General features: G+C 38.1%; 1 protein-coding gene across 3 annotated transcripts in view; it reads left to right on the top strand.

Annotated features, from left to right (window-relative positions):
* Positions 1 to 24,846, top strand: part of SORBS2 (sorbin and SH3 domain containing 2) — a 156,515-nt gene extending 131,669 nt beyond the window's left edge. For all 3 annotated transcript variants that reach the window (XM_082050899.1, XM_082050900.1, XM_082050901.1), the window contains 8 exons: positions 1,242 to 1,330; positions 3,606 to 3,652; positions 4,951 to 5,065; positions 5,160 to 5,288; positions 7,018 to 7,221; positions 18,859 to 18,908; positions 21,922 to 22,028; positions 22,815 to 24,846. In XM_082050899.1, coding sequence (XP_081907025.1) covers positions 1,242 to 1,330; positions 3,606 to 3,652; positions 4,951 to 5,065; positions 5,160 to 5,288; positions 7,018 to 7,221; positions 18,859 to 18,908; positions 21,922 to 22,028; positions 22,815 to 22,876 — 803 coding nt within the window. In that variant the 3' untranslated portion in view covers positions 22,877 to 24,846. The remainder of the gene's footprint in view (positions 1 to 1,241; positions 1,331 to 3,605; positions 3,653 to 4,950; positions 5,066 to 5,159; positions 5,289 to 7,017; positions 7,222 to 18,858; positions 18,909 to 21,921; positions 22,029 to 22,814) is intronic.
* Positions 24,847 to 27,383: the final 2,537 nt, after the last annotated feature.

Below are 27,383 nucleotides of genomic sequence, written 5' to 3'. Positions count from 1 at the left end.
ACTGAGTTTAAAGAAAAGAAATAATAGATGTGTTCGGAGGCATTATATATTTAGGTCTATGCAGTGAGTATAGATCCTCATTCACAGACACATGCCATATCAAGAAAGCTGTCCAGAACTGGGACTGTGATATATTCGTGGGTGATGACATGCTTGCAACTAATGACATAAATAATATGATTATCTCATTTTTTTGCCTCCCCTATATTTATCAGTAGCCTCAAGTTTTTGTGGCTTAGCCAACAGCCTACTGGAGACCATCTACATTTTTCTTCTGCAAGACCCCAATATAAGGGATGAGATGCTTTCAGTTCTTTTTTTTTCCACTTGTACTTCTTTAGAAATGTATGGGGTTTGTAGGAACAGATTGTGTGAATGATGTCAAAGGAAGACAAACTTCAGTCACATGTCTCCACTAGCAGGTGTCACTACAGCAGCAGGAGACTAAAATAGTAAATCTCAGAAGTCAAGAGGCAGTTCATTTCATCCTCTGATTTGAAATAATTCTGTTATATTTTCATTTCACATTGGCAACCTGCAGAGCTATCAAGAGTGTAAGATTTTGATTTTGTTTCTATTAAAACATGAAAAGATGTATTCACCATCCTATACTGTACAATCCCAAAATAAACATTAAATAAACTGTGCTTTGGAGAAAATCTGCCACATAGATTGGTGAGTAATGATTTGTACTCCATCTCTTAGAAGAGAGTTGTTATCATGAAATAACATCCTTTTAAATACCCGTGTGCTGCCTAACACTTGCCCTTGGCAAAGTAGAAACACAGATTACTTAGAAGAAACCATTTTTCTTCTCTATTTTCTCATTGAAGCATGCTTTCATCATGTTTTGTGCATGTAATTATGTGTTTATATTGTTGGCATTCCAAAACAGTTTCTTGCAACCTGATGAAGTCCTGGTGTGGCTCTCATGTGTTCCATTTGGTCCAGCAGGGCTGCATCCCTGCGTACAGCGAGGCAGCGTTTTCCTCTCTCAGTCCTCTGTCATACATTCTCTGCTGTGGATCAGAGGGCAGCCTTTGCCTTTGCTTGAGAGTTAGTACCTTTTTTTTTTCCCAAGGTGCACTTTAGACATCATACCATGCGCTTTTCTTTCTATTAAAAGTAAAATAATAGATTTCAAAAGCTCTTCACCCCCCTAAATGAAACCAAGCAGCACCTCAGGTTTGAATGGTTTTGTTTAATTTACCATAGTTTCACATAATTTCTGTTTTCAGTAGACCAGGAGTCTCCTGGAAGCTATTCTTCTGCTTTCACTGATGTGGGACGAAGTACTCCAAGGGAGAGAAGAGGAACTACAGATAAAGAGGTAGTGAAACAACAATAAATAATGCAGCAATATCCATGTGGAAATTGTTAATATATCTGAGACAAGATATGTGTTGATTTTAAGACACTGTCATGATACAGCCCAAAAGAACAGTTACTTACCAAATCATCAGATGGCACAGCATCCTTCTTTTTTCATTAAAGAGATTGGTACTTCAATGAAGTAAAATAATATCAAGCTTTGTAAGATAAGTTGCTGCTCATATCTATGATTAAATAGATATGAGCATAAATTTACTAGCCATTAATAGGCTCTGTCAAAGTTGACCAGAGTGGGTGTTTGGGACAGAGAAGAATAGCAGATGTGACTGGGGAAAGGCTCTGCTGAGAACCGGAGCGTTACACAGAGAAGCCTCCTCAGTAGTTTCAAAACAGATGCAAAGAATAACTGTATTTTACTATTATTTTTGTTTAGAAAAAGCAAAAATGCTGCTGTTATTGTATTAGACAAAACCACTTATCCCACGAGCAATATCTAATTTTTGTAATAGCTGGTGATTGTAATTGTATAATGATTGCTTATATTAATGTTTTGGAAGAGGAAATGGAAGCAGGCATACAACATTTAAAGTAACACAAAGTATCAATAAAAAGAATACACCAAAAAATGACTATATCATTCAGTGTCTTAAGAATATTTCTATATCTAGAACTATAAATGCTCTCCAAACAGGCTTCACTGATTTTATTCAATCATAAAGTCAATACATTCATATTAGCCAACATCCACAAGCCATAGATTGTTAACATTTTCCATTGATTTTTATTAAAATATTGCACAAAATAAAGGCAGCATAAAAGAGTACTGTATTTTAACTGCTAATATTTAAGTTTTTGCCATTGGCCATCTACCTTGTTAAATGATGGTACAGGTTAGAACTGGTTACAGGATCTGAATTCAGATCCACTTATACCCCACTGACATGGTTATATTGCTGCAATTCAATTAAGAGTCTGGTTTCAAAAAAAAACATTACAAAGTAAAGGTTAAAAAAGTTCCAGGAGCCAGAGCGTATGTTGCTTTTAAAGAATTCTGTGACATTGAAAGTCATCATTCAAATTGAAAACATGTAAAACACTACAAGCCATTCAAGCAAAGACGAAGTTCTAGGGATGCTAGATGTGCGAGCTTTTAGATGATAAGAAGGGAGAGAACCCAGTTGAGAACATCTGGCCAGTTAGATGGGGAAAACGCAAAATTTACAAGTGTCACTTTTTATTCCTCTATAAAAAGATGTGCACACTTACATCATTACAAATAGTATCTCTCAGAAACAGTGCAATCAGCTTGTTCTAGTCACCAATATTTCCCAGAGAGAAATTTTTAAAAATTTAGCAATCTCATCTCTGCAAGTACTTGCAGAGAAAGACTAAATCACTCTTCCAAATATCCTCACATAATACTGCTAATCGCTTCTTGCACCTTCCTCTGAAGTCTCTAGTGCTGGTTGTCCATCAGAGGCAGCCGCTACGTGAGTGAGGCTCTTGGGTCAGATCACAGTTCATGTTTTCAGCACAGCTTTGAAAACAGTGAAAGTATAGGTGTCAACCACACAGGTAAGGAGACATAGAGATGGCTTACAGCTTTATTTTTTAAACAATATTGAGCTTACAGATACGTGGTGATAGAACTTGATAAATAAATCAGAGGAATCATGTGATGTGGGTTGCCTGTGATAACGAGAGCTGCACAGATGACTCAGGAGATCACTTCCAGTCCTGTGTTTCTCATACTTTCTTAGAAGTATGGATGTGGTTAGAGCAATTGAAAATATTCCCTATCTTTTCCAGGTGTCAGAGTAACTTTTCCTTTATATACATATATATATATAAACATGATGGAGTATTTACAGTTGAAATTAGCCTAAAGATAACAAGTTTAACAGCAGAGGCATCTAAAGCATTGGATAACATGAAGCATGCAAATTTCCATTGTACCTAGAGATCTAGTTGCCTACAAGTCACGTTGGCATTTAGTTAACCTTTTTTTACTTTTGTACTTCTCTTAAACATAAAGTTGCAAAGCAAACTGTATTAAAATTTAGCTGCTATTTCTATTTTTAAAAGCTTAAGTCCCAAACACCTAACTGCCTTAAAAAAGGAAGCTGTGTATTTAATTGCCTATTCCTGCAGGAACCAGTGTAAGGCACATGTCCTTTTGTTTTTTGGATCTTGGTCACCTTTTTAAAAGCTGAAACATGTTTACCATATAGTAATACTACCTGAATGTATTAATCACTTTGCCTACTTTTCAGAAACTACCAGCAAGAGCTGTATATGACTTCAAAGCTCAGACTTCTAAGTAAGTACTGGACTTCTGTTCATTTAAGAATTCATAATTCAAGAAAACTCTTTCTAGCACTTGTGGCAGCTAACTGCTGCCAGTTTCAGTAGCAAATGCCGTGAAAGCAGAGGACCCTGCTTGTCATCACTGTAGTCTCTGCATTAGCTGTGTGAGAAGTTATTTTGTATTAAAAATGTCTTAAATTATTCTCCATTGTATTCTAACACATGAATGGCTGGGCATCTTCAGCCTTTTTGAGCATGGGTCCTGAGGGTCACCCACTGGATGCTCTTCATTTATTGCAAATTGTGTTTAGGTTACACAAGATACGGTGCTTAAAATACTGTCATATAGAGTGTGCTTATCAAAATTCTGTATAATGCTTCACCGTCTTCCTGTCTGTCTTAACATACACAGGCTCCCTGCAGGATGTGTCATGTCCCATACCAAGACAAACCACCGTGGTTCATAAGAAAAACAAAATTAGGAATCACTGAGAGCATCAAAGTAGAGTGCCTGTATTTCATTCCTGCTGCTGTTCAGATGATCCAGTGCATTTAAATGATATTTAGATATGGCCAAACATTGACACTAGAATTACATTAGCTGTGTCTGATAGAAAACTCACAACTTGAATTATCAGAACAGCAGATTAGCTCTTGAAAAACCAAATGGATGATACAGAAGAGATCTCCCAGGCCAAGATCTGAAAATGTTCATAAGGAATTGGATCGTTCTCTTTTTTGGTATCCAATATTATGTGTATCACAGGCCCTGAGTATCAGAAATTCTGAGAACATAATCCTGTGTTTTTCATGTTTCTGAACAGCTGTCTTTAGAGAAAAATGTGTAGAGCAGAAGCATGCCAAGCTGTGCTGCTGCAAAAACATAGTAATAGGCCATAGATATGTGGGATATATTCTGTAATTTTCCCTACTGATTTCCTGAAGAACACCAAATACTCCTCAGATGCTTGTCATAAAAACCACACCTAAATAGGTGATCCCAAAGATGTCATACTTGCATGCAGATGCTAAACTATGTGCTCTGGTAATAACTAGCAATACTCCTTGGAATCACAGTGTAAAACTGGCCTGTATAACTTACAGATAGTACCTGGGGTTTATAAATGTGAATACTTTCATTTTATATGGTATAATCGACTGGTAAATGCACCATAGCTGTCACACTTTTTCTTCAAATGTTTAGTTGCTACATTCTGTTTCAGTTCCAAACTGTAAAGATCTCAGAAACTATGCCAGCAGAGGAGTTAAATGTAAAGCTGTAAACATCTGATCTAAATAAATTTGTTACAGAGAGCTGTCCTTTAAGAAAGGAGATACTGTCTATATCCTCAGGAAAATTGATCAAAACTGGTATGAGGGTGAGCACCATGGAAGAGTTGGAATATTCCCCATTTCCTATGTCGAGGTTTGTTCTGTTTTAATTCCTTGAATTAGTTTGGGTAATAGGTCCACAAATTGCATGAGAATGATGAAAATCTGGTTGGTTTGTTTTTTCTTAGAAACTTTCTCCCCCAGAAAAAGCACAGCCTGCCAGACCACCTCCCCCTGCACAGATTGGAGAGATTGGAGAAGCTATTGCCAAATATAATTTCAGTGCAGACACAAATGTGGAGTTATCGCTTAGAAAGGTACAGTTTAAAACTACCTTTGTCAAAATACCATTATAGTGTCTACTGCTACATAGAATTAATATATAGGTAAACACTGTACTGTACTTTGTACTTCAATATTTGCTATGCACAAAAGAATGTAGTGGTAGAAAGCTACTAACATATATCTTATTGGCTTGCACAGTCTTTCACAGCTAACTGCAAATAGTTTTAAAATGTTGTGCATGTAAACTGGGTTGTTAGAGACTGGCATATGCAAACATCTACTAACTGCCCACCTAAATTTTTAGTTTTCACTGCAATTATCCATTCCTTTTTTTAATAATTATTAATATTTCTTGTTGTCACAGTTATCGTGTTTAAGTCTTTAATATAGAAGAAATAGAAAAATACAGAAAGTAGAAAATATAGAAAAAAGGCTCAGAGATATTTTGTGACTGTACCAGTCCTTACAAATATTTCCTTTAATAACATAATATTTCCTGCTTTTTAGAACATTGTCTTTTCTTTTTGTATGTACATCCTCGTGGTTGTACTTTATTACACATGAGCAAAATGAGTGTTTAATTTCTGAGGTTTGAGACACACTGGAATATTACCTATACAGAGAAACTTTATTATTGCACATAGGATAGAACTTTTATCCACTGGAAAGTTTTTTTTGTTTTTTTTTTAAGAATTAGAGTTCATAGAAGTTACCCAGTCATTTGTTTTTCCTCTGAAGTAAGAGTAAGGATACCATTTCTTGATGCTGACCTAGAGCCTAATCCAGCATTGCTGAAGATAATGGGTGTTTTTCCACTCATTTGACATTGGTAAATGTCAAAGAGGTGTAAAAATATCAGGAATAAGAACTTAGAGAACTAGGGACTGGAGGTAGTTTGATGATTTATTGCTTCTTAAAATTCTCTTTTGTTCTTATTGTGGTGGTCGTAATCTTGACAGCCAAATTTTGGTTGGATTTTAGAAGTTAACTTGCACTGGTTTTCTATTGTTCCATCCCACTAAAGATAATTTTAGGGTGCTCCACAAATCAACTGCAGAAACAAAATTATAGAAACCCAAGAGAACACAAAACTAATAAGGAAGGATTTGTTGTAAAAAACACATCATGTAAAACAAAGGAAGGGATAGATAATGAAGTTTCACTACAGAGAAGAGTTTAATAGAAAGCTGATATTTTCCATTTCAGTTGCTAAATTCTGTAAAAACAGCAACTGCCTCATCTTCTTTACACAGGAAATGCATTTCTTTCTCTCATCTTTCCCACGAACTCATTTTTCAACTTTCTACCCCTACGTGTTCCAGTTTTACTGATAACAAAGCACTCACATGGATTTCATTAGTTAACTTTTATTAGTGTTAAGGAAAAATGGGCCTAGCAGTCATTATTGCATATTACAAGTTTGGGTGTTAGCTGGTAGTTTGGCCAATGATTGAAATAGTTTATGTTCCAAAGAAAAATTTAAATGTTAGTCCCCCAGCCAAGAGAAGGAGACTACATGAGATTTCCCTCTGATAAAAGAATAGCATTTGCAGTCCATTACTAGCCCTTGGTTTTGCTGGAATGGTAGTTGTATGCATGGCTATATGTGGTTACTATAAAGGAGTGAAAATGGAGACGGTTGTCAAGACTGATGGGAAACAGTCCTGCAGGGAAAATAATACTATGTATTAAAATAATATCTGCTATTAAAAATAACTTACAATGTATCTGCTGATAACTCATTTTCATAATGCATTTCAGGGAGACAGAGTAATTCTTCTTAAGAGAGTTGATCAAAACTGGTATGAAGGTAAAATACCAGGAACCAACAGACAAGGCATCTTCCCTGTTTCCTATGTAGAAGTCATCAAAAAGAATGCATCAAAAAGTGTTGATGACTACCCTGATCCTCCGATACCCCAAAGCTATTCTAGTGACAGAATACACCATTTAAGTTCAACTAAGGTAAGGATATTTTTATCTTTTCTATCACCCCTAGAGTGGGTTTAGAAAGGCTTGTAATTTTTTTGTAACATGATACATAATTTATGCATTAAGTACACTACATTTGCTTTCCTGCATAGGTAGAATTGCATTACTAACTTGTTATTGAAATATTTTAATAGCCAAGTGTGTATCCTACATTCTGCCAGGATTTTTGCTCTTTTCTTCATTAGCATTAGTGTATTATTGATGATTTTGAATGCTCAAGATGGAAACTTTTCTAAATCTTCCTCTTTACCTTTGTTTATCTCTTCAGCAGTGGGTTTTGTGTGTGATTATAAACTACTTATCCTGCTATTAATCTCTATTTTTTTCAGTTGTTTTTCTGCCTTTTCTACTTTAATATACTTGCACATTGATGCTCCTTTAGATGCTTCAACTTCGAGATAAGTTCCACATTTATTTGCAGCTTTGGGGACAGCTACCAAAAGATGTCATTTATAGACAACAGTGGCATCTGAATATATTGCGTAAGACTAAATAATATTAGCTGTTTTGGAACAATTGCTGGAACAGGTCTTGTCTGGTTTTCCAGAATGTGTCACAACAGAGAACTAGCTCCTCTCTCTTCTATTCCAACAAAATTGTTGAATTGAAGTGGCATCAAATTCTGTAGCTGCAGACTGAGGTATTTATAAGCTGGGTCCCCTTATTGTCACAGGAATCCAGAGGTTCCTGAAGCCAAGAGTATGAGGCAACTTAGGTGCTCCATATTACAGAGCTACCTCTGTGTGGAGATGCCTCTCTCCTCTTTTTCTATGGAGCAGACTCCTCCCTAAGGCATCCTGCAGCTTAAGCTGGTGATTCTCAAGCATAGGTGACACTTCAGAGCATTTACATTCAGGTAACAAAGCTGTCCTGCCACTATTATTAACCGTAGGGGAAGAAAGGGGAAGAAGCCTTCTTTGTAACATAGGAAACTTTTGCAATCATCTTGTCCTAGTGTAAGTCAGTTAAAAAAAAAAAAAAAGAAAAAAGAAAAGAGCCCCTATTGGTGCTTTTAAACAGCCATCTCAGTTCTTAATTCAATGGTTTTCAGAGATGGCAATACCATGTAAGAAGACATCTTGTTCCTGACTACCTAGAAGGACTTCAGCAGGGCTGAATGTATTCTGGAGTTCACCACAATTACTGATATCACTTTTCCTGTTCCTTTGGGGGTTTTAGCCCCTATCACTCCCTGTTGCTAGAGCAATTGTGCTAAACTTATCTGACCTATTGGCAATACAAATAAACAATACAAGTCGGGAGCAAACTTTGCTTTCCTTAACTTGGCCTAGACCATCTGTATCTGTAGCTCTAGCGCACCCTGTGGCCACAGGATACTAAAAATTGGAGCATCTCCTCAGCAGAATTATTGACCTTAAAACCACCAGTTAGAGGCTCTTGTTCAAGAGATAATAGGAGGGAAAGAGATTGAGTATTGCTTGTGACAGCCTAGCTCTTTTTTAGCAGACTGCAGTGTATCAATCTATAGGCTATTTGCTTTGGTACAGAAGACTCTATAACAAAGGTTTGTCTAACTATAAAATAAAGCTATTTGCCTCAAGAAAACTCAAGCAGAAGGTAAGTAAATTAACCTTCCTATTCTGTGACATTATTGTAACCTTTGGAAATTAATTTCCTATTCTAGGGTAATACTTAAAGTCTAAAGTAGTCCATATAACTTAGAGAGATGTACATCTAATTGTTCTGGATAATTCTAATCATGAGATCAAAATATTTTTCATTCAATTTTAATTTTGAAGAATTGTAACAAAAATGCATTTTCAGTATTTACTGAAGCAATGGATATCTACTGATGCTGTGTACGTATGACTCGCCAGTCTCTCATTCTTACAAAAGGACATTTCTTTTACCAGAAGGATACTTCAATCAATATTATGTAATGGTACTCAAAATATACTGCTGTGTACTTTGCTGTCACTGTCTTAAAAGCATTGTTGACTGCCTACGTTCATGTAGAACTGAATTTACCTTTCAAAAATGTTTGTCATTCTGAACTAATAGGATTACTTTTGAAGAAAAATGCATTCTGTAGCTGCTCATGCCTTAATAAAAGTATGCAGCGTGTTAAAGATGTTTCTTAAGCATGTATGCAGAAGTACTAAGAGAATGTAGAAGTAGTAGCATTTGGATAATTAGAAATCACCTCAGTTGTTACAGTTTAAAAGAAATACTTAATTACACCTGAAGTGTACTTCTGAAAATACCATTCTCAAAATGACAGTAATGGTCCAGGGAAAATTACGTTAATATTAATTGTATGATTTAATAACCTGTGACAGGCTCGCTCACAGAGCGACATAAGTAACATATTAATAACTTTAGCAGATCAAATGCAGGTCGCCTTCATGAATGTAATGATTCAGATCTGTCTTAATGTTTGACATTTAAGCCCCAAGCCAGAAGCTGATACAGTTTCATTTTTCAAATGTCTTTCCTGCTGTTCTGATTCATCTCATAAGGATTTCGGACACACGTGCTCACTGAAATGATACCCTATAATCCAGATGGTGGCACAGACATTTTTCTTTTCCAGTCTACTCATATCTTAGTTCTCTGTCATGCTTATTTATTTAAATTCCCATGTTTTTCTTATTTTTGAAGTTGCCTTCCCAAGCACTGTCCCCACTTGCCAGACACTTTTCCTCTTCTTGCTCATACATTGATCAAAAGATTCTCCAGGCTGCCACAAGTGACTGGTATTCAAGGACTGTTGGGTTTTCACCTTCAAGTCTGTGCACCTTACCTCCTTCACCACTTCCTGACAGTTTTCTTTGTGACTTAGAAGAACTCAATTCTTTGGCATTAACAACATCGCAATCTGTAGCAGTGTCCCCAGGTAATAGCATTCACCGACTTAAAGATGATCACTTTATTCCAAATACAGAGGTCTCTCTCAGCTCTCCTGCAGCTTTTCCTCTGCCCTTTCTTGAATCCACCTCTGCCTCACCTTCAGACAGCTCATCTCATGACATAGCATATAAGCATACCTGCAAAAATACTGAACCAGGAAAAGATGAAGACTTGAGAGGTATACTGGACTCTTCAGTTATTGAAGTACCTAGAGGCTTGTCAGATACTATGAGAAAGGGTGAACATGTTGGTGCTATCTGTAACATCCCTTTGCCACATGAAGGTGGCTCTGTCTCCAGAGTGCTAGCTGCAATTGCTGAAAACGAAGAGGAAATCTGTACTGCAGATCTGGCAGTTCATGAGTCAAAGCCTCAAGAATCAGATTTCTACAGAGAAACACAAGAGACAACAGAAGAACTGCCAAGACTCTATATAGAGGAGGATCTGGGAAATGACAATTTAGAATTCCCAATAGCAAGTGGAGGAGACTCCATGGTATGTTATGAAGGATACACTTCACTGAATATTGATAAGGTATTTAAATTTCTAAGAAACCTGGCTTTTGCATTCAGATAGCTTACTCGCTATAATTATTCCCTGCCTTTTCTTGCATTTATATGTTTGTATTGTGCACAGGCACATTTTCATACTATTGCATTGGATAAAAATTGTCAGTGTTAGGGGACAGTCCTCGTCAGCAGGTGTATACACCACTGTAAGTGCTCTGGTGTATCAGCTCTGCCAGTCCTTTCCATTCTGTCCATGTTAGCTACCATTGAGCTGCCGATGCAGAAAGCCAATGAACCATTTTCCTCACTGGCCCATTCATATCACCCCTTTAGAGCCTGAGGGCCGAGCAAGCAAAAATATCAGCAGCCTTCCACAGGAGGGACATGCCTCCGCCGTTTGTACCTCACATGTGTCACTTCACCAGCTCATATATTTATAGTCCGCTCTGTTACAAGAATGTGACTGAGAATAACAGATCAGATTTTGTTTGGCAGTTATTTCCCCCTAAATCCCTCCCCAGTTCCTCTTTGGGACAGTGCAACACTGAACTATCGTGAATGTGTGCTAGCCATTAAATTCCACAATATCACTACATAGATTGTGTGGTTTCTAGGCAAAGTTTTAGAACAGATCTTTTCTGTCCAGCACTGTTCAAAAAGTTGTTTTGGCTGGCATATGCAAAAATGTAAATCAGACACTTAGGACAACATGTTTTATGCCAAATGTAAAACGGTTACTTGAAAAGATTTTGCAGGCTGCCTCTGCCCCAATTTCAGCTGAAAAATACAGGAGAAAACCATAATAGATATTAAATCGACTGCCACAAATAGTGACTTGTTTTGATTTGTGAGGGAAGGATTTTCTTCCAGAATGGTAGGCTGACTAATTATAAAATTAGCATCACATTTCTGACTGTTCAGGTTAGTTACATGACTCCGTATTGCGCATTTTATGTCCTTCGCAGCTGGTTTAATAGCACAATTCTCATTTTTCTTAAACAATTAAGCCAGCTCTACTTTCTGTGGGGACATCAGGAGACACTGATCCTACCTTCCACCTTTCTTCTAACCATCCATTTCACTCTGCCAAGGCATCAGCTTTTCACTCTGTTCCTATAACAAGCCCGGCTACTGCTGTCCTCTCACCTCCTCTCCTTTCTAAACCCTCAAATCAGCAGGAGAAAGGCTCACCAAAGGTAAAGGTAACTGCACCCTTTGAGTATGGATTGTTGCAACTCTTCATGTCTATTAAATAACTGAAAGGCTAACACTGAGTTTGATCTTTTCAGAGGTATTGTTTCCTTTACTAATATTAAATAACATAGCACATGGAGTATTAAGATAGGCCTTCTTCAACTGAAATACAAGGTAAAACTATAACTGTTATGATACAACTAAATAGCTTAAGGAGATACCAGAGACGGGAAAGCAGAAAGCCTTCAATTCAATTTCAAGTCCATACCAGGACATCAGTAACTCTTATTTAATTGAAAGAAACAGAGCCATATTCAAGTACACAGAAACTAAGCAACATTTGTAGTTTCAAAGTGTTTGCAATTTCAACCGAAAGCCTGGGTGAAGAGTCACAAAAGCACCACTGCAGAATTCATTTTCTAAATACCAGTTGTGTTAGTCAAGGACTAGACAAAGATTATTCCCTCTTCAAGACTACACTTTGTGTCAGCACTGCAGCTCTGTGGCAGAAAAATGAAATCTGCGAAGCCGATCGCTCTAGACAAAGTCAATTTCCAGTGCAGCTTAGACCCAGAGTCAGTTTCTAGTGCTGTCATCCAGAGAGCCTGTTTGCTCATGAAAAGGAGAAAAAGTCATGTAAAAAGTTAGAGAAGCTGTACTAGAAAAAAGAGATAATTACATCTGTAGAAAAAAATAATAATAATTAAAAAAAAAAAAATCTGCTACATCTTACAGTGTTTGTTCATAGAAAACCCAGACATAAAGGGCTTGCAGAAATCTTAAGGTCCACCAGCTCTGTTGGGTTTTCTTCTGAAGCAGGGAAGAGACATCAGGTTCTTTCGAGGGCATGAATCAGCCATGGGCTTAGGTATGTTTCACCTCAAAGAAGAGTTGAAACATAGTATTGCATTTGTTTGTGCAGCTTTTAATAATTTGTCAGTTGTGCGGTGCTTTTGATGGGTACTTTTTGCTTAGCTTAACAAAATTCAGGAAATTTCTTCATCGACACTGAAATTCGTTTTAGGTGACCCTGTTACTCCTGGCTTTTGTTTGAGCAAGGCATGTTAATCCCAGCTGAAAATAAATATAGGGAATATCTGTTTTGAGAGCAAGCAAATCTCCTGGGACCCTCCCAGAGAGGGCACTGCTCTCCATTGGGCATGGCAGGAAACAAGACACTGAGTAAGCCCGGGAGATGATCCATCTTGCAGGCACAAGAGCCTGAGTACTGACAAGAACTAGAGGTCTGAGGGTTGGTACAGAATTCTAGCTCTTAATTTTTATTTTCAAACCATTTCAAATCTGTCTAGGGAATGGATTCCTTTATAAACTTAATTGGTATAGACTTACTTATTTGAAAATAGTTGAAATTATTTGACACACTCCTTTGGACAACAGATTTTTTTTCCACAATATTTCCAAAATGAAATAAAGATTTGCTTCCTCACAAGGGTAAGCAAACGTTTTTCAGCAGTCAACACTGACTACATTGGCAGGATAGAGAGTTGCTTTAAATAAGTGTAGCCAGGTTTTGGCTGTCATCATTTCTTGCTACTTAGTCTAGAGACTGGGCTTGAGAAGGAAGGACAGTTTCCACCTGCTTCTGTTTGTGCCTGCTGTCCATTATTAAAGTCTTCTCTCAACTGCTACAGCAGAAAGAACATGAGACATTTCCAAGACTCAAATATCACAAGTGAAGGGATGTTCTTCAGAGAGTTCTTGAAACTGTATACTCATACCTTGGTAATTTTTGTTGATGTAAAGATACATACATACATATGTATGTGTATATATATATTTTTGGAACATGGCTCAAATCTAAAGCATGACCAGGGATTTGGGCATTAGACTACAGGAGCTATGGGCTGGAAGTGTCATTTTGCTCCACGTTGGTGAGAGGAATGTGTTCTTGTCACGAAATATTACACGGAGGCACCCCGAGGTTAATTTAAGGGACAAGAGAGTCCACAACAACTTTTATTAAACCAGTGAGAAACAGGGTTCTTGCACTCCACAAGTGACTTAAATACAGGTTCGGATATCAGTTGAGGAAATAATTTGAAGGGGCAGCAACTAATACAACAGCGGTCCACAGTGTGCATGCACGTGGCTGCACCAAAACAATGCCGGAGCCAGCCTTGGGTCCCGGAGAAGCACACACTTGCCAAACACGGTGCAGGATTATTTTTTTAAAAGAGATGCACGTACTCGTAGTGCGTACGGGAAGTGTGCACTCGCGATTCCGCGAGGGTAAATTTATAATACACTCGCAATTGTGCGAGGAAATAATTTACTTACACGTGCCAGTATGCACGGAATCCTACACGTGCTTATGTGGAAAACGGGAGGAAAATACACTCGCGGTTGTGCGAGGGGCTCTCAGCGGCCACTCGCGACTGTGCGAGGATTAATTTAAAGTACCCGTGCAAATGTGCACGGGAAATACATGTGCAAATGTGCACGGAAAGTATAAATGTACTCGCAATCCTGCGAGAAGTTTTACTTACACACGTGGCGGCAGGGCAAGCGGAGTCTCCATCCCGGGGAGCGGGGGGGGCCCGTGGCTCCCGGCGGCAGTGGCCAAGCTCGTGCTCCGAGGGACCCGCACAATGGGCGGAGTCGCCGACGAGAGTCCCGTTTTTTATCTGATCAGACCTGACTGGAGTCACTCTAGAAGCTTCTCTGCACCCCCACACTGTTTGTGGGATGCCCCTGTAGCCTCCAAAACATCCCCCACACTGGCCGCAGGCCCCTGGCCAGGGTGCTCTGGGGCCAAACAAAGAAGCTGTTAGCCTCAAGTACCAGATAAAGAGGGAGATGCGCCCACTCCTTCCAAACAGAAAGGGGGGAAGGGGAAAGAGGGGGGTTGCATTCCACCACAGTTCTCCAAAGGAAGAACTCTGAAAACACTCCCCAAGGAGAAATGTTGATGTTTTCCTGCCTCCTGGGCCTCCCTTGATATACTTTTTTTTTGTTATTCACCCTCTCAGCTCCTAAGATGAGACTGTTCTTCTGTCTTGCCACATTTTACTGGCAAACAGTCACAAATACCAAAGAAAATGTTTCTAGTGTCAGCCTTCTACTCCTCTTGCATTCCCCCGACTCACCCCGACCCTGAGAATTCACATTTGCTGCACACCCCCCTTAGGAGCTGAATTCAGTCAAATACTTACCTGATTGATACTGATAATAACAAAATGAGGGTTTTTTTCTTGAAGTACTTTCCATCAAGTATTTACTTGCTTTCTAAATGCAGCTTTAAGGTCCATGTTCTGTTTACTAGCAAGGAATTACAACATTTGTCATTGGTATTTCTAAGATAGTATTATATTTCTGCTCTATGCTGTTGAGCTTTTCTCTACGATTAACTAAGCTTCTTCAGTGGGTACACTTGCAATAACTGTTCTTACTCCAACTGCAAACTCTGTGCATGATTAATTTTTGATCTGTAATGTGTAAGAGCACGTGCCAGAGCAGCAAACCCTTGGAAAAAAAGATACAGTGACTGCAATGAAAATACCATATACTAATAGTACCATTGTTTGCACCTGTAACACACTTGCTTTTTGTTAGCAAGAAAGGCATGTCCAGTTTGCACGTATGAATGAAGCAACAAAAATCCCCTGATGCTTCATTCTTAAACTCTCACTTGACACAGGTTTTGTGGTTTTTCTAGGCTAATTTAAGGAGAGAGATATTTATTATGGGTAAACCTCCTCGTAGCCCCGTGATGACTAAGAGATCCTGCAGCTCACCTGTCAGAGGTCACAGCTATTCACACAGGGTATGATACTGGATGCCCAGTGTGCAATAACAGCTTTTGCATAGAAAAGGTGCTCAGTGTCCAGTCTTACAGTATTTTGCTTTGCCCAGGTGTCTCCATACTATCAGTATGCCGTTTTCTTCCTGTTGTGCTTCTGTGCTATGTCTGAGTAAAGCCAACAGGTGTCTATGTGCCAAAACTTACTGTATAAGTCCATTAGTGTATTGTATCTCTGCAGCGCTACATAGTATTTCCAGTGCTACAAGATGTAAGAGATCAAAGTTCTTTATATTTAGCCTGTTTTTTTCCTAAATTACTCATCTGTTTCAAAGCACTTCTAGTTTATTAAAATAACAGCTTCTAAGAGTCACAAATTTATACTTCATTGCATTTATACAGGCTCTTGTATATAAGCCAAATACTTGTCTTTGAGTCCATCTCCTTTTTTTTTTCCAAAAGTTCTGTTGCTGCTATAGTATGTTCACTCAATACTGTCCTCTTCATCCAAACACTGTTAGTGCAGCCTGTCATACTCTTTTATCCTCTCCCTCCATATCTGTAGTATACAGTAACATACTTGTAACAACTCTACCTAGCCAGAGAGTCAGATTGTTTAGAGATTGCATGAATTGCACTCAGAAAGGTGGTCTAAATTATGAAAACAAAAACAACAAATGCCAAAACCCAAAATCTGTATGGAAGTCCAACTGGGAATAAGATCCATAAAAAAGGGAGTAAGGTCCTATTTTAATTTTGCATGTTACTCCAAATGCATAGTGTGTAACCAATATATTGAGAGGACTGTATCGGTCAACATTTAGTGCATTTATGTCTTTATTTCCAAACTGACAAGATCACAAATTGTACACCTGATCTGCATATTAGGACTATACAGAACTATTATATGTAAGTGCATATCAATCATGCATGAGAATCAGGTGGATGACTGGGACTACTGACTTGAGTGCACATTTTTTAATGTTTTGTGGACTGGGCCCTACAATTTTTCCCAGGAAACAGGATAGTTTAGTGAACTGAGCCGTAGTGGGCAACTGGAAATCTTAAGCACCAAGAGCTACCCATAGGGTGAAGCATTTAATGATGTCTCTTGAGCACAGGTAGCCAGACCTGGCAACAGTCCCCATTCCTGCCAGTGCACTGTATGTGGGAATGAGAGCTTAGGGAAAGGAAACTGGGAGAAAGCGTCCTGATGTCAGCTGGGGTACTAGTGAAGAATGCATTTGGATAGAGAGTAAGCTCCAAGGTCCCCCTCTTCAGACACAGCAGATTACCATAGTTTTCCCAGATTCTGATTCCATCAGTTTTCTTTGTAGCAGTAACAGCTGAAAATCTTCATTCACCTTGATTTTCTATCATCTGTTTCTACAGTAGTTAACTAGCAATAAAATGTTTTAAAGCATTGAAGCACATGCAGAAAAGGATGATAATACCAACCTACCTAATTTCTTCCTTGGTATATGTTCAAAGTGTAAGTCATTTGCAGTATTGTTTAGGACATTGACTTTTACTGTTTGCAAGAAAAATCCATAACCTTCGTTCTCTTGCATCTCTGACTACCTTTGGTATTCAGCTCAGTTACAGACCTGATGAAAGATTAGCAGAGAATAATGTCATATCCCAGTCCAAATACCAACGAATCTGCCCGGTAGAATATTCTCTTGCTTAAGAAGACAGCTGTTGAAGGGGATTTACTAAGAACTAAAATGTCTAATTTGCAATCTTTATGGTTGGATTCTTCAGTAAAAAATATCCGTCTTTTACACTGGCAGAGGAGAGTTAAATGAGAGGGACAAGAGAATCAAAGAGTGTAAACAATTTGGTTTTTAACTTTGAAAACCTCTTTCCCATCTAGCTGTCATTAATATGAATAAAAGTTCTGTAATCTATCTGCCTGCATCTTTAGGCACCTTTTAAAAATTATACTCTACAGACTGTAGAATGAGGTGGAGAATATTCACAATATTTTCTGCATGTACTTATAAAAACATGATGAAAATAAATTTACCTACTTCAATTTCATCTGGAAACACTGGGGGGTTGGGGGGGGGGGGAGGGGTGGGTAGGAGGGAAGCACAATTGAATATTTAATTTATATCGTCAGGCTGGGGTTATCTCAGCATTCTCTCATGGAAGATTGTGTCATCTTCAGGAGTAAACCGAAGCAAGATGAACTGAAATAGTCAAACCTGGGAAAGAGAGAACTATGGAGCAATAGACAAATCCCATGGCTTCAAGATCAGGTTGCAGTTTACTCACTGCACCAAAGCAAGTGCTATGAGCTGTGTTTGATATCCACACTCCCAAAACAGATACGGTTCCCAGACTTGTATCAGACTGGCAGACTCCACAGCACGACCACAGGGCATCCTCAGTCAACAGAGATTATGGTCACTGCTCACATCAAGAGCTCTCCAAGCAGCTGTTCCTGAGCTGTTTCTGGCCCCAGCCAGACTGTAATGGGTAGAAGTCAATGTCTTTCTAAGCAGGATATATTTTCTGTAGTTGGTTAATATTTTTCATTTCCATTGTGTCCAGATTCATTGGATATTAGTGGCAGGTAATGCTCCATTAGAAAGGAAAGTAGTTCCTTTCATAAAGCTTTGCACTGGAAATACAAACTACTTTTTCCTCTGAAGTAAAGGCATTGTCATTTTCACACAATTACATGCATTCTTTCAAAAATTGTTTCTGTTCTTTGCCTCCCAACAGCCTGCATGGCTTTATGCTCCCCCTTGAGATGAAACAGAATTAATTAAGCATAGCATGGTGTGTGTGTGTGTGTGTGTGTGTGTAATGTAAATTGGTATGGTTTTTGTCTATGAATATTTCAAATTCTGCCATTACGTACAGGAGCTTTTATTTCTGCTTACCTAAAAGTGTGCCTCACCCAATGAATGTGTAATGTTCATCCGTTGTATTTGATTTTTCTAATGCTATTTCTGTTTCACAGTGAAGAGGCAACAGGGTTCTATTCCAACTCTCTGCTCCACTAGAAATAGAAGGGACTGTTGATATAGTTCACAGTTTTGTTTTAGTTTTTATTATGTCTTCCAAATATCAGATCTTTAAACCTGCCAAGATTCTGTTGCTTGCTATGTCTCTTGAAGATTTGTTGTGAGTTGGAGCGGGGGGTGGGAGGGATGTTGTTTTACGCAAGGTGGAGCTCTCAAACAACTACGTATCATGCCCCTGTCCAACTATTTGGACCTTAGACTATAAATCTTTATTACATTTCACATCATTTCATTTCAGCCACAGCGCCCTGTGCTTGCTCATGAAAACATACAGAGTGGGGGGGAACCGTAAGTATATTTCTTGTCTACTCAACCAAATCCTAATATTTCAGCAATAGCCAGGGCATTGTCAAATCATTTGTTAACCTGACAAGTACAATTATGAAGAGATTTCAGAAATTTACAGATAATTGCATGATGTAGGAAGAGACCAAAGAAAGTACCAGAGGGCAAAGCCTTAGTAGTTTAATTTACATCAAACTCAGACAGATGTGCCAACTTACAGTTCCCCATCATTATGCTTTAAAGGGATTATAGTTTTGTAAAATAAAAGTTTAACTTTTTTTATTCTCTCAATTTTTACATCTCAGCAGAATGTCAATTAAAGATTTAACATTGGTTCAACTCATCTGCTTTACTCACTTCACACAAATTATTCAGAAACAGTTCTGGATGTGAACTGAGAGAAAATACTAACTTGGTAATGTTGATCACAGGAACACAGGCTCACCCTTTTTTTATGTAATCTAGGTGTGCAACTTAAAAATAAGATACAAGAAAGCCTTTCTGAAAACTGGAGAACCTTGATTTCAAGTCTTATTTTCACAAAAAAAAACTAAGCACTTAGGATAAAACATACAAGGCATGTAAGGGCTGTTTCAGTACTGACTGTTAAAATGGAAGTTTGGTCCAAGATTGTTTTGATTTTCTTTATTTTTTCCCCCCAGTCCACTTGGGTCCTGCTAGTGTCAGAGCACATTGGAGAATGCTCTTATTAGAGGAGTTCTAAATGTTATGAAGGCTTAGCATGTAAAAATATTTAAAAGTTTACCTGTTAGTCACTTGAAGGAATGTCAAGAGAGAAGAGAGGGACAAAATATTACCAAAGAAATATACCACCAATAATATATAATGAAAATTGGACATTTTGGTTTTAATCTCACTAAAACCACAAGGTCCTGTTAGTATTGTTGAGCATACTGAAGCAACTAGCTCTGTTTTGTATGCAATAATTATCTAATTAATTTTGTTCAATATAGTTTAAGTAGTTCGGGACTAAAGTTACTTATTCTTATAATTAAAAATAGAAATATATTTAAATTGCCAACCAACCATTCTTCATCTTAAATGTGTATTCTGTTAGTGTTGTAAGGGGTAGTAGACTTTTTGTATTTAAGAAAGTCTTAGATTAGCAAAGAGAGAATGAAAATACAACAAAGGAGTTATTAAAATTGATTATCTAGAAATGACTAAATTTCTAAAGTACAAAGAAAGCTAATTGGGAATTTCCTGTTACTGTATTTGAGTAAGCAATTGGCTTCAATCCTATTCATGATACAAGGCATCTGCAACTCCTGTACCTTTGGAAGCTGCATTTAATCAGTTTTGGAATATCATCATAGCTCTGCTTTCCTGGAATAATGACAAGCATGACAGAAAATGTTATTGCCATTTAGCTAAGAACAGATTGTTCTTACTCCTGCTACACAAATTACCAGAGTTAATTGCTTAAATAACCAGTCCCATTCCATTTTACTGTGATTAAAATATAAAATTAGACTTTTCAGATTTGAGGAGATAACTGCCAGTCATGAGAAACTAAATTAAAATCATTTTTTCTCCATTGTTTTTCTCCAAACCAGCTATGTGAAAAATAGGTCTAGTTTATTCATTATGACCATCATTACACTAAGCCTAGCACCCATCTGTATATAGGTTTTTAGAATGGGACTTTCAGTAGCAGGGGTTTTTTACTGAAATAAGCATTTCATTTAAGCCTGAATAATACAGAGCTAATGGAAATATTCAGTATCAGCACTTCAAAGGGGGAGTTTGTTTTTATTGGGGCAAGTATAATGGCATTAAAGTTTTAAAGTCAGTTGACTGTTGTTAAGAGGGAACAGTGGACATGATTATGTTTTGTTTCATTATTTTGAAATTAAGAGTGTTTGCTTTGTACAATTTCTGCAGTTGTACCCTGCTCCTTTACACAGTCACAGGCTGGGGCACAGATGGTGAGAAAAAGAGGCAGATTCCGACTCTGCAGGACTCATGGGGTTCTGCAGCAATATTCCCTTGGGCTGTCAGCCCAAGCACCTTTAGTTCCCCCTATTACAAGTTTATTGCCATTCTTTCAATTCCAGGAAACTCAGTTAAAAGCTGACAAGGAGTATAAGATGATAAATTTAGGAATCTCATACGTCTTTCATTTATCCACCTCAGATCCTTCAATCTGCAGCCCCTGGCCAGGGTGGAGGTACAAGTCAGTGTCTGAATACCATTTCAGTTTCCATCCTTGTGTCCCCTGATCTGATTCAAGCCTCTCCCTCACTCTCAGAGATTTTTTTTACATACATACATATATATGTATGTATGTATGTATATAGAGGGGTGTTTTTAACCAGGAAAGGGGTTACGGCAGTATGTTCCCACGTAGCAGTTACTCTCCATCTTCCCCACAGAGGCAGGCACCTCTTTTGCATGCAGAGCCCTATAGTGCTAGGTGTCCCCCAGAAGCTGCCACTGCAGCATCCAGGCAAGTCCCCCAGTCACGGTGGCACATGTGGGAGCCGGGCTTCTGGTCACCCTCCTCCACCCACTGCAGAAGGACACCGGGCACTGACCTCTGCTGTGACACTTTGCTCAGCTGGGGCAGAAAACATGTACCCTGGGTTCAGCTTTCTGGAGCTTAAAGGCAGAGCCAAAGTTTTAGGTGCTGATCACGGGGAGTTAAGAGGCTTGTGCATATACAGACTCCCCTCTAGAAGTCCTCTGGTTTTTAACTCAACTACAAAATAATACTTAAAAAAAAAAAAAAAAACTACGGTGTTTAAAGCAACTGGTTGAGGAGCCATAAGGTTTGCCCCGAGTCCCCAGTCTTTAGTGAATGATGAGCTACCTTTCCAATAAAGTTTTATTTGCTATAAGTACCTAGCTCTGAAGCTTACCAGGCAAAATAAACCCTTTCCCCGTGTATTTACAAGTTTACTTATTAGTTAATGTTTAAACCAGCACCTTTACGTCAGCAAAGGTGCGAAGAACTCTTACTTCTTTTTAAAATGCATCATTTGTCCTATTCAAGGTTTCAGGCTCTATATAACTATACTCCTAGGAATGAAGATGAATTGGAGCTGAGAGAGGGAGATGTCATTGATGTGATGGAAAAATGTGATGATGGATGGTTTGTGGGTATGTTTTAATTTGGTTGCTGCTTTTCTTTGTTTTCCCTGAGCTTTGCTGCCCTCTTTGCTCGATGTCTTTTAAACAAGTTAATTTTTGCTATTCAGCATAAGAAACCTGAACCTGGCTTTATCAGGAGAAACCCCAACCAAAATCCACTAAAATCTGTAGGTGACTTTTTCACTTGTTTCTTTTGGGATTGAAGAACACAAATTGACATGTGCACCTCCAGTTTGTCATACAGCACTGTTGTCATTCTGATGTGACACAAAATGGACTATGTATTACTGCTCTCTTTATAAAGACCAGGTAACATAAATCTTACTTGGCATGAGTACATCTGCAGAATTAACTACTTGTGAGGCCCAAGTATTACTGAACAAACAGAGATTTCATATCTAGGCCTAGATAAGGTGGCTTAATCATTCCATAGACTTATGCACACAGTGGCTAACAATCATCTAACTAGTCCTCAGCATTTCAAAAATTCAAATTATTTAAATAGACTTGATATTGTTGAAAATAAATAATTTATATATACAAAGTCAAAATTTTAGCACAGCTTTTAATCCGGTCTAACAATTTAATCAAATAAGCCTCTGTTTGCTCCTTCCTGCAGTTATAATTTGTTAAAACTCACAACTCACAAATGAAATTCAGAGTAATTTTTTGAAATTATAAAGAATTGTAGATATTTCTGTTTGTGCAATGTTAAACATAAAAATTTAAAGGCCATGCTTACATAGTGATTTCCTGTTCTTATTCCCATCTTTCATCTATTGCTTCTAATTTCAGGAACCTCGAGAAGAACCAAATTCTTTGGTACTTTCCCTGGAAACTATGTCAAGAGGCTGTGAATTTTTTTTCTACTTATTTATGCTGCAACACATCTGCATAAAGCTGCTAGAAAACATGCTACGCTGGCCTTCTGTTTTCTTGCTTGCAGTCTCAAGTAGAGGCCATCTAGTTCATCCTCATCCCATCCCACCCGCCAAACCGTTCCAGCAGTATTACAGCAACGACCACAGTGTGAATAACTAAGCTTTTCAGAAACAAGAGGAACCGTTTCAACATTTAAATACTCCCTGCTTTGAAGTCTTTTAATTTGAAACAGTAGGAAAAGCCTGATGACAGGTACACAGATGAATTGCCATGGGGTGGGCAGGAGGGAAAAACTGTTCATGGCTTGGACATTTGTGGTACTATCGTGGAGTCTGATGGGATTTTTTTCAACATACATGTAATACAGGGGAAAGTTGCTGTTTGCTCTCAAAAAAAAAAAACCAACATTGTTTAAATTTCCACATTCTTATTAGCTTAGCAGCATTTGTTGCTTTCATTTTGCCGTGTCACAGGTTTGCCTACTGTACTGGTTTACAATGTATGACAAATTATAATATAGATTTTTTTGTCTGCACTTGTATGTTGTAACCTATGCATAGTGATTGTAAAATCTCAAGCAAGCGTAGTGAAAAATGGAAGAACTGCAAGTGTTCTGAATGAGTGCAATGGTATTGGCTAAACCTTTTTTCTTTTTTTCCCCTAATAAAGCTGTAGTGTCCTCTGTGAAAAGGTAAGAAGTGCAAGAGGCATAAAACCTCAAGAGAGAGGATTTAATAAAGAGACAGACAATGATATAAGCATAGACAACAATAACCTGCTACCACTGTCTCATATTCAAAACATTGTAATATGAAATTTGAGAGGTTAGTGTTTTTACTTATTGGGAGTTTTAAGAAGCAGGAAGTAAACAGTGTTAGTGCAAAGGGTTGTTGGGTTTGATTTGTTTGGTTTGTTTGGGTTTTTTTTTCCTAACATAGCCACCTGAAAATATTCACAAGTATCATGTACTGATTTTCTTCACTATATATATATGTATGTATGGTAATGAAACCTGAGTTACACATTCTTTTTAGGAATTTAGTACAGGGGGAAAAAAACATCACAAGTGTTAAAACTGATGCATTTTAGATGTTTGTTTGGGTTTTTTTTTTTCCTGAATGAAACAAGTATTTGAAAACATATGTTTTCCATAAGCAAAGGTAAATGTAATTAGCAAATGAAATTAAGGCACAGGATAATAATGACTTGACTATGGCTTTATAAAAATTAAAAAATAAAAAATATCAGATTTGGTTTCTTCAGCACCTTATAGATGGCAAAAGCTTCTAGTGCATTTCTCATGGGTAAAGGATTGAAATTATCAAAAATGTATTTAGTGTCTGTAGCATTTTGTACATATGTTTGCTTTTTTGTACAGAGCCATTTGGTTGTTGATTTTAAAAAAATTAAGTTCCTTATTTGATCTTTGCCCTCTTCACATACAGAACATTTCAACACATTTTTCTTTTCTTGCTCTATTTACCATAAGCACATCTGGATAGTGCAATTCTGTAAGATAGCGTTTTATGCAAGATTTTATTAATTAAAATATGGTTTACCAGCCAAATCTAAATGTACATATGTCTTTATTACTGAGAAATGTCATTTAGACAAAGGTAAAGAAACATCTTTGTGCAGCATACCTTTATTATTGCAGATTTCATGGCAAAAGCTTTATATTCAAAGGCTTTCAATTTTAAACTAGATCTGCATGCAGCTTTGCTGTGAGATTAATACCTATCTTTGATGCCATTTATGATTGAAGACTTAAATATCTGTTGCCTGTGATATTTAAAAAGTACTGTTTCTACTCTGTATCTGATTTTAGAAAAATACAGGTTTTTCATACCTGGCTTTCAGGTCACTGACTTTGAATTCCTACAAGCAAAAGGTCTCTGTGGTTTTTTTTTTCTTGAATAGACTTCTAATAAATTTTGCTTGGAGTACACAACTGTTTCCCCCATCATTTCTCAAAATACATGTAATGTGTTACTTAAGTGTTCCAAAGCAATTAACTCTTCAAGCTTATATGCAAATAGTTTGGGCTTGTACAGAGATTTTTTTTTTTTGCCCCACCACCAAACATATACTACTTATATATATAGATTACCAGCATTGCCTACACAGGTCTCAGCTGCTCCACTTCAGTGTCACCCCTAAAACACTTGAGTGCAAAAGCACCTCCTGGACTTTCTGCATTGGCTGTCCTCATCTGAGATAGTTTTTCTTTTGCCAGAGCCGCCCTTCACTCCAGAAGTACAAAGGTAAAATACACAATGGTAAACCCTTTGTAGCTGGCAAAAGTTCCCACACCATAATCTTCTCCTTTAACAAAAACAAAAAAGACCTCCTCTGCAAAGTGACACCATAGAAGCAAGATTTAAGGAAAATACAGATATTTGAGGAGCATCTTATACTTGGGACTCTGTCTGCAACACTGGATTATCCCACACTTATGTCTCTGCCTGGCAAGGAACAACTGTTTAATAATACCAAAACCTGCAACAAAAGGCAAAGGAAGCAAGCAGCTGCCTTGGTTGTTTTGTTTTGGTTGTTTTGGTTATTTTGTTGTTTGTTTGGGTTTTTATCCCCACCAGCTGGTAACACATCACTGTGAGTGCCTCAGAGTAGCTCTTTGGTCCTGCTTCTTCAAGCCACACTGGCCACCTTTGCTGGGCTGCCTCCTCCCAAGCACTGAAGAATGCAGGACAACAGCAACCTGCATTTGGACAAGAATAACTTATATCACAGAATCACAGAATGTTAGGGATTGGAAGTGACCTCACAAGATCTGTCACCCTCACTGTGAAGAAGTTTCATCTCAAATTTAAGTGAACCTCTTGTGTTCCAGTTTTAATCCATTGCCCCTTGTCTTACTATTGGTCGTCACTGAGAAGAGCCTGGCTCCATCCTTGTGACGCTCACCCTTTATATATTTGTAAACATTAATAAGGTCACCCCTCAGTCTCCTCTTCTCCAGGCTAAAGAGACCCAGCTCCCTCAGCCTTTCTTCATAAGGGAGGTGCTCCACTCCGTTAATCACCTTTGTTGCCCTGCGCTGGACTCTCTCCAGCAGTTCCCTGTCCTTCTTGAACTGAGGGGCCCAGAACTGGATACAATATTCCAGGTGTGGTTTCACCAGGGCAGAGTAGAGGGGAAGGAGAACCTCTCTCGACCTACTAATCACCCCCCTTCTAATACACCCCAGGAGGCCATTTGCCTTCCTGGCCACAAGGGCACAGTGCTGGCTCATGGTCATCCTGTTGTCCACCAGGACACCCAGGTCCCTTTCCCCTACACTGCTCTCTAATAGGTCATTCTCCAACTTACACTTCAAGTCTGATTCATGTTCAGCTTTGTCCTTATAATAGTTGGGCTGGAAAATGCAAAACCACTTAACACCCCTAAATAAATACTCAAGTGTAGAGCTTAACCTTCCTGTAAGCAAAGTTGACATTTTCAGACCAGGGACTGCTGTTACAACTCAAGCAGATACATTCCTTTTGTCAGCGTAAACGTCATCAGTGCTGGGAGTGCTTTCAATTTGGACAAGGCCTAATTTAGTCAGTGCTATTATCACTGAGGTAAGTGTACCTTTCCACATGCATCTCTTCTTACAGTCCTATAACCAAATACTGGAATATACAATCAAACTTCATGTGGTTTGTCCTTTCTGTTTGCTGGGTGACCCAGAGTGGGATCTGGGACATCACTAAAGCTCTGCTTTGTGCCATGGACCTGTAAGATGTAGGAAGTACTGTGCTTTAATAGTCTTTTTCTATTAAAAAATAGCATAATAATATCAGCTGGTTGATGTAGTCTCACTAATATAAAGAAAATTCTGAAAGGTTAAGGGTCTGAGTGGGTAAGGGATGAAATAGCACCCTCTTTGGTAATTGCAAAGGGGATGAAGAAAGGGAAAAGACACATCACTGTAATAAGAATAGCAAGTCATCGACACTTCAGGAAATACTGCAGTGTTAATATTTTAGTCAAAAAACACAGAAATACTAAAGTTATATCCAGATAAACCAAATATAATCAAATCAGCTAAGTCCACTGAAATCCCACCTACACTATTTAAGGAACAGACTGAAGGATTTTTCTGAGCTTTCTCTTATACGCCAATGTAAATTGATGAAGGAGACCCCACAGGACTAAGTGGTGCTTTGTCCTTAAGGTCAGAAGAAAAGAGACCTAGAGAATTAGAGGCCAGCCTGTTTAATATCTAGGAAGAGACCATAACAAATCAATTAAAAGCCTCAAATATGGATTTTTCTAAAAAATTATGTATCGATCCAATTTTCCTTTATCTTGTCAGGATATGTCACATACATCTTGATTTCTATTAGGATTGGCAGCTGTGTTAGCAGACTGAGGAAAGTCTGTCAGTCCACATGAAATCAGGTTTGTTGCAGAGTTGTGCTACATTACAGACAAATAGGTAAAGTAACCAGAACAGCCCCAAAAAAACCCAGTAGA

This window comes from Streptopelia decaocto, assembly GCF_964273445.1.
Source record: "Streptopelia decaocto genome assembly, chromosome: 4".
In the NCBI taxonomy this organism is placed as follows: Eukaryota; Metazoa; Chordata; class Aves; order Columbiformes; family Columbidae; genus Streptopelia; species Streptopelia decaocto.
The sequence above is the reverse complement of the archived record's forward strand: the minus strand, read 5'-3'. Positions and strand labels throughout refer to the sequence as shown.